This window comes from Lepisma saccharinum, chromosome 10 (assembly GCF_977018435.1).
Source record: "Lepisma saccharinum chromosome 10, izLepSacc3.1, whole genome shotgun sequence".
Lineage (NCBI taxonomy): Eukaryota > Metazoa > Arthropoda > Insecta > Zygentoma > Lepismatidae > Lepisma > Lepisma saccharinum.
The window spans coordinates 87,143,537-87,159,510 of NC_139238.1; the positions used below are offsets into that span (position 1 = coordinate 87,143,537).

Sequence of the window (15,974 nt, forward strand, 5' to 3'; positions counted from 1 at the left end):
CTGTTCCTAATTTTGCGTTTTTGTTCTGTTTGATGCTGTTCCTAATCCTACGTTTTTATTGTGTTTGATACTGTTCCTAATCTTACGTTTTTGTTGTGTTTAATGCTGTTCCTAATTTTACGTTTTTGTTGTGTTTGATTCTGTTTCTGGGTCGAGGCATCCACGACACTGTAAAGGCATGAGGGATAGAGGAAAGAGGAAAAGAAGAACATGCATTCCATGCACCAAAAATGCATCATTTTCAATTTATGCACTTTTAGTCGTTACTGTAGTAAAGAAATTAGGCATTTGTGTGAATTGTTACATTTTTTGTTCGTGTGTAGGTTTATGTGTTCTTCAAGAACACGTATGTGCAACAACACGTATATGCTCTGTCTGTCGTAAATATTTTCGGTATCACCAATGAAAACTTCACTAACATCACCATCGGTAAAGTCACCTAAGCGCACTGTAAAATGAAATGGTATTGAAGCGTCACAGACACTGGTCCTAGTAGATCGAAAACAATTTATTCAGTGTTTAGCCTCAGTGGTGTTACATTAACACCGTTTAACGGTTGTAGAGGGACGTAGGACCGAATAAAAAAAATCCGAAATACTGTTGGAGAATTATATTACCACCAACTCTTTGTTTTAGTATGGCAGCTACAGCTGAACCTACACTTGTAGAGTTGCAATATTATGGTCCAAAGTAATGGAAAAACTTCAACTTAGCTATGTGCTTACTGACTGCATTCATTGTCCAAAGTGTTACAATTGTATTCCGCAAATTTACAATGTTTTCAAATTTTCTTCTACCACCACCATTGAACAACCGCGATAATTCTACTATGTTTAGAAAGTAACATTCATAAATTATACATATAGTTTGGTTCTCAAATTGTGGTACTCGTACCCCCAGGGGTACATGAACGACTTGAAAGGATCAGCTCGGAAGAGAGATGTCGGGAACACCCACACAACGTTTTTTTCTGCAGGAGTGTAGACCAGTCATATCTTTAACACTCAACAGGAAAATAAGGGTGATTCCGTCACTGACACTCTTATCTTTGTCTTATATATTTTGAAATAAAATAATCGTTCGAAATCTAAAATAGACTAGATTTTGAGCAGAATCTCCTCTTGAAAGTTTCAAGTGAACAACCAAACATCACGAAACTTGTCAGGCTATGCAGGCACATCCCTCTCACTAGAAACCCACGATTGACAATAAGAACTCCAAAATTGTGCTTGACAGTTGGTTTATGAACTTTTTTTTGTCATTTACTTATTTTCAACAACTCTGGAAAAAATATATGAAAATTGAAGTCTTTTATATACTTCTTAGCATGTATGTGTTTAACTTTTTGTTGTAATTATCATAAATATTGTAAGCGTAGGAACACCAAATAAAATAATAAAAGTAGTTTTCTAATGTATATTTATTTACTATTTTTCCATATACAGCCCGAATGCCATTTAGATCCATTGCAGATACACGCCTCCAACGTTTGAAAAATACCCCACTAACCAGGCAGCCAAGAAGTCTTTAAAACCCACTTTTCGGAGAAAACTTATGGTGAGGGTACATAGACGTTTGGTTACGACTAAAGGGTGCAATGAGAAAACAATTTGAGAACCACTGATTTAGACTACACGTATTGGTAATGATTCTTCTAATGAAGACCATGCATGAGCCTGCTCCCGTGGCGGAGTGGTTAGCACAACGGGCTACGACGCCAGCGGTCGCGGGTTCGAATCCCAGCCTGGGCATGGATATTTGTGAGTGTCCATTCATCAATTTCATCATATCATCACTCATCCCCATCTTCGCAAAATTAGCCAAAAGTGGTACAAAAAGCGAAGTAAAATAAAGGAAATCAATTAATCAAAGAAGAGCATGCCTGACTATGAGTTAACAAAAAAAAGGGACATTTTCACATCGTGACTGCAGTTCGAAAATAAGTCTGGAATTGGATTTAAAAATGTACATCAAAGCTTACAAAACTGAAATTACCAAATGTTGCAGACTGCAGAGTTCTGGTTCCTGCCTCTCTTCATAAACAATCCATTCATTTATGGAAGGACGGAAATCGAAAAAATCGTTAATGTTATTTTCGTAGGTTTGTATAAAAGAATCATAGTTTGAGGGGACAATAACCTCTTTACTTCCCCTTGATTATTTTCCTGGCACTCTTGCAAAACCTCTGAGGATAAACTTTGATCTAAATGTTCTGTAGGCCAGTCTCTGTGTCGCTTTTACACCAGTGTTTTTCTTTTCGGTGAAGGAGTACCGTTCTCTGTTGAGGGATTATGTTCGAGTTCCATTAGCTACTCTTTTCTTTTTTTCTTTTCAATTTTTGTCGTCCGTTGTTATGGATGAATTGGTACTCCTATCTGATCAAAAACGTTCTTTCCAGGAAGAGCAAGAAATATACTGTCTCCATCGAACATCAACGCATGTTCAACTGCGTAGTCAACCCATTTGTCTTCTCCTTCTTGATACGTCCACGTCACGTTACTTTCCGTAACCCTGCAAAGACATTTTCAAAAATCTTATTAATTAATATTTGTAGGCGCCAAAACAGAACTGCTACAGATTGATGCTTACCAGTAGATAGGTACCTTACGTTTTCGGTTTTGTAATTGTTTCCCCCAAAATTGATGTATTTTTCCTAATTACATTTCTCGTGCGACAAATGCCGGTGTTAGGGCTCCCGAGTGACGGCAAGTGCCTGCTCTTACTCCGGCAGTACTGCGCCACTTTGTTCGGTGATGCAAAACGTTCCGATAGAAGGTGAAAGAACGTGAAAACCATCTATTTACACGTGGTTTTCACGTGGCTGTCGTGATTGTTCCACGTGTAACACGCACCATATTTTATTTTTTGCAACTGTCTTTTGTGGCCGGAAAGGTGTCTTACTCATTGATTTCCTGGGATGCGGAGCAACAATCAATGCTGAGGCCTACTGTCAAACGTTTCAAAGTCACCGTCGTGCCATACATAACAAACGGTGCGGTCAAATACATTGGCGGAAACCGAGAACAATGACGGTATCAACAAACTGGTATCACGCTATGGTAGGTGCTTGATTGTATATGGCAAATATGTGGAAAAGTAGATTAAGACATGTAGTTTCTCTCCCACAATTATTTTGCACACACCATTGTCGTTTGTGTTTTACACCGAAACGTTCATTATTTTCTGGATGACCCTCGTATATATGTAAAAATTTGCATATTGATCACAGCGAATCCTCTGTCTTTCTATTAGCACTTTAGTTGGTACCCAGCGCATTGGCTGAACTCATGTTCCTTCTAAAGGCGTACAGAGTATAGTTCTATTTGAGGATCATGATGGAATTTTCACAGGCGTACAGAGTATAGTTCTATTTGAGGATCATGGTGGAATTTTTACAGGCGTACAGAGTATAGTTCTATTTGAGGATCATGATGGAATTTGCACAGGCGTACAGAGTATAGTTCTATTTGAGGATCATGGTGGAATTTTTACAGGCGTACAGAGTATAGTTCTATTTGAGGATCATGATGGAATTTGCACAGGCGTACAGAGTATAGTTCTATTTGAGGATCATGATGGAATTTGCACAAAGGTAAACATAGTCAAGAGTATGACTGGACTGTCCCACCGGAGAATGTCCAAAGGCCCAGTGGCGTAGTCGTAGTAGGGCGTCGCTCTGGTATTTTTTATGTAACCACAGCCAGCCCTTCCTTACAAAATAATATTAAATACCTTAGTTTATATTTTAAAACGCATGGTTATGTTATTTGGTTATTAACCTTTATGCACTTCGTTCAAAGGAAACCTTTGGAAGTTAGGTTGAAATGTTATTAAGTTCACGTTTTGCGGCCTGTCACATAAAAATCTCATTTTTGAACTTTTAAAAACTCACAGAATCATTTAATCTTTGGATCAATAGGAAAACATGAAAACTGGGAGTTTTGATCCTGGCTCTGTACTTTACATTCAATTCTACGAGTTATATCATGTGTTTTGAATATTCAGCTAGAATCCTAATGATCAACTTAAAGAGTTTTATTGTTTTTGTTTAATTTAAAATTTACAATAAACAATTGCAAGAGGATGTCGAGCGACCATTTCAACTCCCTTCCCCCCTTCCGACGCCCATGCCTGTTGCTTACCTGAATGAAGATTGGAAACAGTTAATGCTTCCGTAAGTTTTGGGGACATAGTTAACTTCGTACCACAGGTCGAACGTGTTGTCGCCTACCAAGGCTGATGTGGTTCCTTCCCATGAGTCGTGAATGCCATCATTTTGACGCATGAAGAAGTTGGATGTAGCCTGAAAACGAGACAGGTTAATATCATATCATTCTTATAATAATTTACTCTGTGCCAGTGTTTGGAAGTAACATTCCCCCCAAAGTTTTTAAATAAGGCAGCATTTATATGTTACTCTAATGTACTAAAATATGTACAGGGTGTTTCAGCTGATTTGCCTTGATTTCAATCTTTATTTTTTTAAAAAAAGTACTACAACAGATACAAACTTACACAAGGTACCATTAGGAAGAGGAAGGTTGCAATATATTTTTGTATGTTTTCAATCTGGCCACCATGCAGTTCGTGACGCAACGAAGGCTAACACATATGTTGCCGAATACACGTTTCAATGTCTCCTTCGAAATGGTTGCAGTTGTCCTGATTTCATCTAGCACTTCATGAATATTCCTCCGGCCAGATTAAATAAAAATCTTGATTCAGGTATCCCCAGAAGTAAAACTCCCCTGGCTTTAAGTCCGGACTTGCGGGGAGACCACGACATGCCACAGTTCGACATTTCAGGATATTGATTGGAAATAACACGATGTCAGAAATGCTTGTTCAGGAATTTAAGAACTTCTTCTGTGGTGTGCGGTCTTACCCCATCTTGTTGAAACTGCTGCCTTCATATTGGAATAAGTTTGCTTCACAGTTCTGGGATGTAAAAGGTATTGAGCATTTCCAGGTAATTTTCAGATGTGATGTACCTTTCGAAAAAAAAAATGGGGAAATGAGAGCATTTCGCGAAATTGCACACTAGACAAGAATTTTCTCTGGATTGTCCGACGACTCTTGAAACTCGTGTGGGTTCTCTGCAGCTAAAATTCGAATGTTTTATTTATTTATTCACTTCCCTGGTGAGATGAAAATAAATCTCGTGAGTTGCCCATAACTTTTCCAGGACAATCATCGTCGTCCACAAGATCCGATTGATTTGCTTTATTTTACTTCGCCCTTTGTGTCACTTTTGGCTAATTTTCGAAGATGGGAAAGTGATGACATGATGAAATTGATGAATGGACACTCACATACATTCATGCCCAGGCCGGGATTCAAACCCGGGACCCCTGGCGTCGTAGCGCGATGTGCTAACCACTCCGCCGCGGGGTCGGCGTCTACAAGATCCGATAATTCATGTGCAAAATCCATGGGTAATTGAGACAATATGTGTTTTTGCCTTCACTGCGTTGCCAAACTGCATGGCGGTCATATTGAAAACATACAAAAATAAATTTGAACCTTCCTCCTCCCAATGGTTCCTTCCGAAAGTTTGTATTTGTTGTAGTAATATTTTTATAACGAATCTTGAAATCAGGGCAAATCAGGTGAAACACCATGTACCTTAAAAGGCAACTGAATTTGACTATTTACGAGTTTTTGTATCTGGAGAATGGTTAGAATACAAAAATAAAATATTGTTTAGTTTCCCCTCGGACTGTTCACTTGAATATATTGATTGTACAATACAGGATTAGCTTTTATTACTTTTTTGTAGGACTTGGATGACAATATCATATTTTGTTGTAATTGACAAATTTTCTACAGTTTGGTATGAATCAAATTCGGTACGATCGGCGGCCAACAGTAGGAAGATTTATTCATAGCTCTTTTCAATATGTTTTGATTCTACACCCTGTGTTCTTTAATAAATAGAATTGTGGTGAGTCTCACTCAGAGAAACCTAAATGTCACCTTGGAAACAGGCTGGAGCTAGTAACAGCAAAACTATTGCCAGATTCATGACACAGGTAAGCTGATTTCCACATGAATCACGTTGATTGGATTAATTCAAAAAATCTGCTTGTCAATTACCAATAGACAAAGAGCACACGGCATAAAACTATTGCAAGCTTTTGACAATTATGACAAAGACATTTCTGGAAATCTATAAAAATTCTGATAATTTATTTACGGGTCGTTACGAACATTGCTTTCGAGGTGAAAAAAACAAAAACATTTGTACATCAGAGATCCTTGTTTTGTTTTTGTTCGTATTCAAAGTTAATCCTCGATTTTGTTGCTAATGCCTGAGAGAGTGTTCTAATACAAATACCTAGAGGTCCCGGGTTCGAATCCATGCTTGGGCATGGATGTTAGGAAGTTTGCATTCATCAATTTCATCATATCATCACTCATCCCCATCTTGGTAAATAGCCAAAAGTGGCAAAAGAAGAAAGTAAAATATACTAAATCAATCAATAATACAAACTCAAAGTAAATGTACCTAGTTTTCACATCGAAATGGAAATTATTTATAAATTTATACATTACATGCGTTGTTAATTGGACATTTCACATTGTCTAAATACAACGTTTCGAGAGGGCATTTTTTCTCGTTTCAAGATGAGCAATTTGTTGGTTAGTGCATCAGGTGTATAGTAAAATTGCAGGTTTTTTTTTTTTGAAAAAAGTGTTAGAATATGTAGAATCACCAGACGATTGATATGTCCAATTAACATTGCATGCTAACATAGAAATTGTGAGTAACATTCAAAGAACAATTTGTACATACCTTAGCGTCAGGGAATTTGACCGAAAACCGGAAAAAATACGTATCTTTCTCGTCTCCGAGGGATTCCACGCTTACGTTGGTTATTCTTTGGATGCTGGAAATGTTGTGCAATACCGTGCTCGTCGTCATGAAATCCATATAGTAAGTTTCCTCCTGTGAAAAAATCATATCGTCGTGAAAAGTTAATTAATAAACCGTGGTTCTCATTAATCTATGAGTAAGGTATTTGATGCAATATCTTAAATCATGCTAAATCATTTACAATCATTCACGATTTTCTTCTGTATTTTTTATCAACAGTCATTCTTATACAGAACGCCACCTAGGAAGGCAGTTGAGATTTCTGCCATGAGATTCGTGAACGAGCGCGCTGTTGCCAAGCCGAATGTCCCTGCAACAGTCTGCGTAGTTTATTGGCCATGAACACTCGCATCTCTTAATAATGCGGCAATTTCCTTTCTCGTACAGCTCATTTGCAGATAATGGAATTATATCTATATTATTTAGTTACTTTTAAGCCGCTTTCTCTTTTCTTTTATTTTCTTTTACCCAGTGTGTCTTTATATCTTTTTTTGTGAAAGTGAAATATATATATATATATATATATAGTTCACTAAGGTAAAAATTGAGCGCACCAATAGCGCATTATATCAATGGTAATGCACTACTAAATTCGTTGACCCTGTACGGGCTGTCAGGCTGCAGCCTGGTCAAGCTGCAAACTGGCTCAGGAACTGTGGAGGTCTTCCTCCCTCCCCTCCTACCTTGTTTAAAATAAGCAAGGACATGACCTCGTTGGATTTTTGCGCTTTGCCAGAACTTCCTACTAACTGTTTTCAAAAAAGACTGTAGACCGAACAAGAAATCTCGATTGTCTAATATCCCATTTATCAAAACGTATAACATGTGCAGTGCTTCCAACTCTGCTCATGCGCGAGACTACTTCCAATCAGTACGCGGAAGGATGGTTCTGATTGCTCTAAGGTACGTTTGTTGTGCTTGAAACCTGTTTCAAAACAGTTCGAAATAAATTTCTTACAATAACAGAACTTCGAGTGGGAGGATAACTTATTTTAACCTAATTTTGCATTTATCTGGAATTTTAGATATAATCGAACTTTTACGTTACATGATTAAGCCATACTTGATTTATTAATATTTATCAATTTATTTCAAATTGTGGCGTATTTGGATGGAATGAGGAACGACAAGGTGTAAGCGTCAGAATGAACTGGAATGCAGAGTGGTGCGGGGGTAAGATGTGGTATGGGTGTAGATGTTGAGTGAATGGTCAAATTTTTGAAGTAAATGAGAGACCAGAGTGAGGGAGTTCGATTAGAGACAGGAATGAGAGAGCATCGAGGAGATGAGAAGGTCCTCTCGAAACCCAGGTAAATCCTAGCCAACCTAGCACCTAAGGCCGCGTCTGTCTGTGCTTGTAGTACGTTATTATTATTATGGGAATCAAGAGGTGTTTTATAATTTATTTGCATGAATTCATCGGAGTTTATTCATTCCCTTTGCCAAGGATGAAAGGCTGCCGAACACATTCCCATTGAGTTAACGTAAATTAATGCGGGTTTTTCCTTTACTCTTTCCCTGAATTGTATCAGAAATGCAGAAGCATGAATATTTTTTACACCGCTAGTTACTTATTAGGTAGAAGAAATGAAGAATAATGATCCAACTTATTTGGTTTATAATTAAATGAATGGTTGTACCTGGAAGTTCCCCCAGGACATTGTGCGATTTTTATTCGTCGTAATTTGATTCTCATACATTTTTCTATTGGTGTTAGCTTAAGTATTGCTATTTTGGTCATCTAATGGCAGTGACAAGCTGGATTGATCCCTATATTTAATTAGGAACTTAGTAGAAAGGGTTACACCTTTCCATGTAGCTACTTCCATCACTGTGCACCGGGTGGTAACGCGCGGCCAGGCTAGATTAGCCCAGACTCGAGAACAGGACTACTCAGCTGATTCGCAAACAATGGCACAGCTACATTTTATGCATCCGTCATTGATTTCACTGACGATTCAGTTCGTCAGTAATATAAAGGACAATAGTCATAGCAGAAGAGCTAATTTTTGGTCATTTTCCAGAGGATATAGGTACGGTGGAAATCGTAACATTTACCGCGGAAGCTATTCTAACATTTTTCTGTGGTGAGGGGATGCCTCACGCTCTAGATATTTTAATCGTAGTCCACCAAATCATGCTTCACGATATGTTTAGAATTTCACTAGTAATCAGCACACGGATAATTCACAGACGCAACTGCTTCCAAGTATTAACAGTGGGAACTGAGGTAAAGTGATCGTTCTACGGTTTTCCAAACCACACACACGAGCACTATTCTTAACAACAGCAACTTTTAATTTAACGAAGCTAGGAGTAAAAGCACCCTTTGGAGTCATTCGAAGTTTTTTGCCATGAGACCGTGCTGGGAAACGATTTCTTGAAATCTCAGCGAGCACAATCAGACTACAAAGAAAGCCGACAAGTAATTCATAGATTTGCAGTGCCTCCCAGAAACAAGATTAAAGAACAATCCAATCAAGCCTTTGATGTTTCCATTAGATTAGAAATTCTTATACAGTGTTCAGAAACTGCAGGATTTGTTGCAGCAAGTAAGGTAAGGTTAAATAAATCCTATGTCAAATATATGTTTACCGTTACGAGTAAGTTACAACCTTACCACTTGTTAGAACCAGATAGCTAATTCCAGCAGGAAACCAGTCTGTTAGTATCCAGAACTCCAGTCAATACAGAAACGGACTTGGTATGGATCTCGAATCCATTTAAATACCGAATTGCTATTCCTAGTATACAAAATGGGTTCAGGAGAAATTTTATAAAATAGCAATAAAAGCAAGTGTAGAGTTTAATGTTCCAAAGGAAATGTTCAAAGAAGTGAAAAGGATGTTGATATGTCACAATTTACCATCAATCCTGAACTAGATCCTAGCGAAAAAAGTCAGCTCGTATATCTGCTATACAGATTCAGGCATGTTATCATTTGGTCGGAAACGGATTTAAGTAGAGCTACAAATTACGAACAACATATTAGGCTCTCTAAAGATACACCTTTCCACAGACCTCAATTTCTGATCACCGTTCATCTTAAGCCAGAAGTTATCACACAAACCTCAAACAGTATTAATTACATGTGATTGTAAGACGGCCTACAGTTCTCCCTAAATCGTGATTAGGAAAAAAGATCAGAGCTGGAGAATGGTACTTGATAGTCGGGCTCTGAACTCGTATATATAAATAATATATTGAATACTAAGGGCGGAAAAAAGTATTACTCAGTAGCTGATTTAAAGCATTATTTTCTCAAATTCCGCTGAGGACAGTAAGCCATACACAGCACATTCTATTCCTGGTATCGGCTCATATGAGTATAATGTTTTACCACAGGGACACGTAACTTCTTAAAGTTATGAATAGTACCTTTAAGCTTGCGTGTGCAGGACTAGATAATCAAAAAGTTTCTTACTACGTTGACGATTTGTTCTAAAGCGCTTATAAAATTTATCCGTTAGGTCACTGTGTTTATCGTTTTGGTTGCAAAATTAGCGATCGTATATGTTCCTCAATTCAGGATTATAAGTTTCCAAAAATTACTAAGGAAATAAAGAGGTTCTTAGGCCTATACTCCTACGAACGCAAGTACATTGCAAAGTATGCGGAAAGTTCTCAACCCCTACGACAGGTTTTATGTAAAGGAGAGAAATTTATATAGAAGAAAACAAAATCTGAAAGAACAAAAGAATTTCAAATGAATGCACCTGTGCTACAGGTATATGATACAGAGACAGAACTTCGAGTGTACGCCGACGCAAGTACCCTTGTCATTGCTGGAGTTATGATGCATCCTAATGCGAATGGCGATTTCATGGCAGTTGGATATTGCAGTAGAAGTTGAAATGAGGGGAAGAGATCATCAGCGTTATGCAGTTAGAATTGACCGCTGTTCTGTTTACATTAAGGAGTTTCCGCTAGTACTTAGTAGGGAGGTATTTTGACCTCTACACCAATAATAGAGTCACAACACATTAAAACAGCCAAGAATTTAACATCTGAATTGGTAAGGTGGTCTGTAACATTAGAAGAGTATAATTTCTTCTTCGGTCACTGTAGCACGGATAAGAACATCACTGATGTGTTGTCCAGGGATTCAACTATTCCTCCAGAGGATGCAAATGATGAACTACTGGAAGCAAGGTTGTTCCTGTTAGAGGATGGATTTGTTGATGTTACGCTACACTACACGGACGATTCTTTGTTTTCCGAAATAATTAAAGTAATTACGCAGGATCCCTCCGCCAAATCTCAGTACCAGAAGCAAGCTTACTTTTGTATGCTTGAAGATGGGATTTTGTACAATACCCAAAAATGGCATTCGGCGTTATCAAATTGCTATGTATGCCCAAGTCGCTTAGAGAACTGGTATTTGAAAACCTTCATAGCTATAACACCATTAAGCCTTGTTTCCATGATATGAAAACTTCATAGTCAACTTCAACTTCACCTTCATAGTCATCCAATAGGTGGTGGTCATTTGTAAAAGTAAAGTGTTCCCCTGTGCTTAGCACCACGCCATGGAGGCGTATAGGGGGTGTGGGGGTAACGCCCCACACTTTCTTGATCCGGTCGTGAGTGGGGGTGATGTGATCAGCACCACGCCCCTGACCGCCTTTACCCCCCAGGTTTCCCCAGGTACCCATGTTATTCGACGCTGGGTGGGCGCCGGGGCCGCTTCCAACGTTAGAAAAGTTCCCGGATTTGAACCGGCCGGGGATCGAACCCGGGACCTTTAGCAGACGCGTTACCGACTGAGCCACCGCGGTCATTTGGGCTTTACCAAAATTTACCAGCGGTCTTGAAACGTATTTGCTTTCCCCACATGACGAACTTTCTTAGAAATAGGTGTATGTAATGTCTCTCATGTCAATGAAATAAAGGAGCTACAGGTCTCCCTCCTCGGGTTTTTCAAACTTTTCCTGGATATCGTTCCTTCCAGAGGATAAACATTGATTTCAGTGGACCATATACAGTGAGCGGAAGTCTTCGGCACAACTATATAATCTCGTGTGTTGACTTTTACACGTCCAGTGGTGACATAATAACTTCAACAGCAGCAAATGTTGTTTATGAGAAGACAATTTTGAGATATGGGGTACCGGAAGAAATTTACGTCGATTGAGGTTCGGCATTCACATCAAAGATGTTTCAAGAACTGAATGAGAAAACTAGGCGTAAATTTAAAATTTGCTCTTGCCTTCCACCCCAACGCGATATCAATCATAGAGCCTTCATATGGAATAATTCAGCAAATAGTTAAGCATTATATAAATAACTCACATTCTAATTGGACAACCTATTTGCAACCAGTTTTCTTTACGTAAAATACATCTATTAGCGAGACGCTGAGATTAGTCCCTTCTATCTTGTGAACGCCTCTGAGGCAAGACTCCTTGGGAAGCAATGAAGGTGACAAAGTGTCAATATTAATTAATGTATAAAGTTTTTTTTTTCTTAAAAAAAAAATTGAAATTTATCTCTGAGTACAGTTGTCGCGATTGGGGCATTTACTTTACAAGATGAATTTACCGGACCGTGGTTTCACCAAGGTTGAGAATTATTGCCGCAATGCAAGGCTATCTCAAAGAATTACAAACATTCTGTTTTCAAGCACGAATTTAAATTTCTGTTATATGAAACCATGTAAATCCAAAACGAATTAGCATATTTTCTTCCAAAGAATCTTACAAGAATGTAATACGTTGACAAATGTTTACGAATGTCTTCTTTAGCTTTTTTTTAAAAAAAAGTTTGCACACTTCAACCGTTTGCGCACAAAAGTCAAACTAGTAAGCGTTCATTCATGTCTCATGAGTACTTAGGATACTTACTGGATCTGTGTATCGACCTGTATCGTGGCGCATATTTACTGAATCTCCACATTCTTTAAGTCTTGCTTCCTGAATATCCAGAAAATAATCAAAATAATGATTGTATACATCGTCGCCCGTTTTGTCAAGCTGGGAAATCCTGAAATTTGAAAATACAATTGTTACATACGTAATTGTTTCATGTTTACAGTTATTCGCGTTTAGAAGAAATACAAGATATTGGACGTCCCTATGACAAAAATGTATAATTAATTATAACTAAAGTTGACGATAGAAGAAAGTTTTTTGTTTACACAATATATTCCATATCTGCTCAATGTTTGAATGAAGATGTTGCCATGACCTCGATTCAGAGTTCCGCAGGTGACAGTTGCAGCATATCGTTCAATCTTCAGTCTCAGTTCGATTAGTGGACTTGGTGATTGTTTAAAAGATTTCTTGCTTTAGTAAGTGTCCAGTGAAATTAAGCTTTGACACTCACTACGAACGGTTGTCCAGCACATCGGGTTGCTGTTCCATCCAGTTGGAAGATTCGTGTACGAAGAACACAACTGTTTTTGTCTTGCATTGTTTGTTAATGCTTGACGCATCTGTATTTTATAGGAAATATGTGTGTCTTGTTGCAAAATACGCAACACTATTGTCATTATAACACCATTAAGCCTTGTTTCCATGATTATGAAAAACTAAATATGCTGACCAAGGCAGTAATTTATTTTATTAAAAACATAAACTAAACGTAACGTTTCAACCTTCTAGCAAGGTCTTCTTCAGACTCTGTATCAAGTACAAAAGTAACAAGATACAAAAACAGGGCATTATATATACACAAACATTACTCACTCCAGACTATTTAGAAAGTTGTTGGGAACTTTCTAGCAGGTGACTTTCACTTACCAACTTTACTTTCACCTAAAAGGCTAAACACAATTACTTCCATATAGAATGTGGTTGGACTTTTAATCTCACGCTCTTTTCCCTTCATTTTTCTTCCTTCTCCTCTCCTCCTTCTCTCTTGTCCTTTCCACTCTTTCTAACATCTTCTTCCATTCTTTGTTTAACTTCAGTCCCCCATTCCAGTTCATTGTGTCTTCTTCACCTTTCTTCTCTATTTCCTTGGCTTCCTTCCATTTTCTCACTAGCATTCTTTTCTCCCTTCCTATCTGCTTAGCCTCATCCCACTCTATGTCATGTCCTGTTTTGTATTTGTTTTGCCTTTGGGATGAAAGTAAAATTAATTGTGAATTTTTCTTATAGGGGCGTTTCATTTTAAATATCCTGTAATACAAATATGGAGAGAATATTTAGAAACCTATTCACTCTGTTTTCTTCTTTCTTGCATAAAATCAGTCTGCATTGCCCCTGGAAAATTGACATTTTTCTCTCTAAAATAGTTTGTACACCTTTAGTCAAGTGATTAATTAGATTAATCTTTCTTTATTAGTCTCTTTTTTACAGTTTTTATAAAGTACAGTAGCATAAAATGATTGTGTATTAAACGTTGGCTGTCATTTTTATAACAGCGATACACACGTTCCACTAGTTTCCAACTGATTTTTTTCTTATTATTTTACATTCTTAAGCAAAGTTTTTATTTCTTCCAACTTAGTCAGCAATTACTTTGAGTGAACATTTCTGGCCTAGCTCATCCTGAAGCCAATCCAGCTCCTTGGTTAACAAATATGTGGACAATATATTTAGTGTGCAGAAAATAAATAATTCTTAGAAGTAAGACTATGTAAATCTTCTCAGCAGGTACATAACCAATTGCGGGTGCAAACACTTACTTGAAATCTGTGCTCTCTCTCAATCGGTATTTTATCATACCATCATTTGAACATATGACATGCGCAAAGGATATAAGCAGAGCTGCAACAATCATCGTGACGTCAAACATCTTTCCGAGGGAGGAAACTGTGGTTGAGAAAAATAGAAATTACATTTAATACCCAGAATTTTCAAGGAAATTTGGATATTTTTACTTCTAATCTTGTAATATAATTAAGCCATGTTTTAATATTAAAAGCACTAAGTTGCTGACCAAGGCAGTTTATTAAGATATAAAATCACTTATATCATAATGAACTGCCTTGGTCAGCAACTTAGCGTTTCTAGTCTTGTATCTCTGTCTGGAAATAGATTGTGATAATACAAGGTTATTCATGTTCATTCCCCGCTGATAAAGAAAAGGAATCACTCAGTGAACAGTCAGAGATTATGAAATATTATGCAATATATACTAAATATAATAAATAAAGGTGAAGTCATGGAAGACAAGAACTCGCCCCTGTACTTTGAAGCCACTTAATTTGGAGGGGATATGGAGGTATGGCTACATGCATTATCAATGTCAATCATACTGGTAGTTGCTATGTACTGAATATGTAATAAGTACATACGAAACGGTATATACTTATTATTTCTTCAGTGCATGGCAACAAAACTCAACTAGGTAGAAGATAGCCCCCTGATAGCGCAGTGGTAGCGTCGTCGCATTGTAATCAAGAGGTCTTGGGTTCGATACCCGGTGGAGGCACATAGTGGTTCGGATCCCACTTTAAACTGTAGGTCCAGTCCTAATTAACCTTACTGTGCATAAAGTGGACTTAAGACTAACTCAACAACTCAAGTAGGTAAAAAAATCAGTACGAAAATCGAAACAAAAGTAATACTAAATGTATTGAAGTAGGATCATGTATAAATACCTAAGAATTACTTACTTGGCTTAGTTTCCTAAAAATCCAATTGTTCTCCCGCCTAGTTAGTCTATAACTGAGATAGCTATTATTTGTTAAATTTTAAAATGACAATTGAATTGCTCAATAGAGATAAGATAATGAACTTGACAGCGATAGGCAAAGATTATGAACATTTTTCGTAACTAAACTGTAGATAAGTGGTAATTGTTAGCCTTTATTGTTTTTTACATTATCTCCTTGTTACATAGAAAGTATTATCTTCGAAAGTATCGGAAGTCCATAACTCATTATTCTAAGAATAATAAGAATAAATTAATTGCTCAATGCTTCGAAAGTTTTATTTGTGCACAGTTATGCTCTTGTTGCTTGCCACAAATAAGGCCTTGAACTGGACAGTTCCTTACGATTTGTCTGAAATGTTGATTCTATGCCTTTTCCGGGTCCTCGAGACAAAAAAGTGAAACTCAAAATCCCGAAGTTCAATGAGGCTGCCACACTTGTCTGTTACATCACACGTTCCTGTTTTATTCGTACCATATTTTTCTGAGGCTTACC

The 15,974-nt window shown here is 37.6% G+C and overlaps 1 protein-coding gene across 1 annotated transcript; it reads right to left on the bottom strand.

Annotated features, from left to right (window-relative positions):
• Positions 1–1,408: 1,408 nt before the first annotated feature.
• On the bottom strand, positions 1,409–14,597 carry LOC145994423 (uncharacterized). The gene is made up of 5 exons (XM_083130551.1): positions 14,508–14,597; positions 12,721–12,859; positions 6,797–6,949; positions 4,143–4,303; positions 1,409–2,511 (listed from the first exon to the last, which is right to left on the bottom strand). The coding sequence occupies exons 1-5, from the start codon at positions 14,543–14,545 to the stop codon at positions 2,352–2,354; spliced, it is 651 nt and encodes a 216-aa protein (XP_082986677.1). The 5' UTR covers positions 14,546–14,597; the 3' UTR covers positions 1,409–2,351.
• Positions 14,598–15,974: the final 1,377 nt, after the last annotated feature.

Bases quoted from the DNA above. Each gene is read 5' to 3' on its own strand.
- LOC145994423 (XM_083130551.1), bottom strand. From the start codon at position 14,545: ATGATAAAATACCGATTGAGAGAGAGCACAGATTTCAA. The intron at 6,950-12,720 runs GTAAGTATCCTA...ATTTTTTCACAG, and splicing joins CAGGTCGATACACAGATCCA to GAGGAAACTTACTATATGGA. The intron at 4,304-6,796 runs GTATGTACAAAT...TCTCGTTTTCAG, and splicing joins TCAAATTCCCTGACGCTAAG to GCTACATCCAACTTCTTCAT.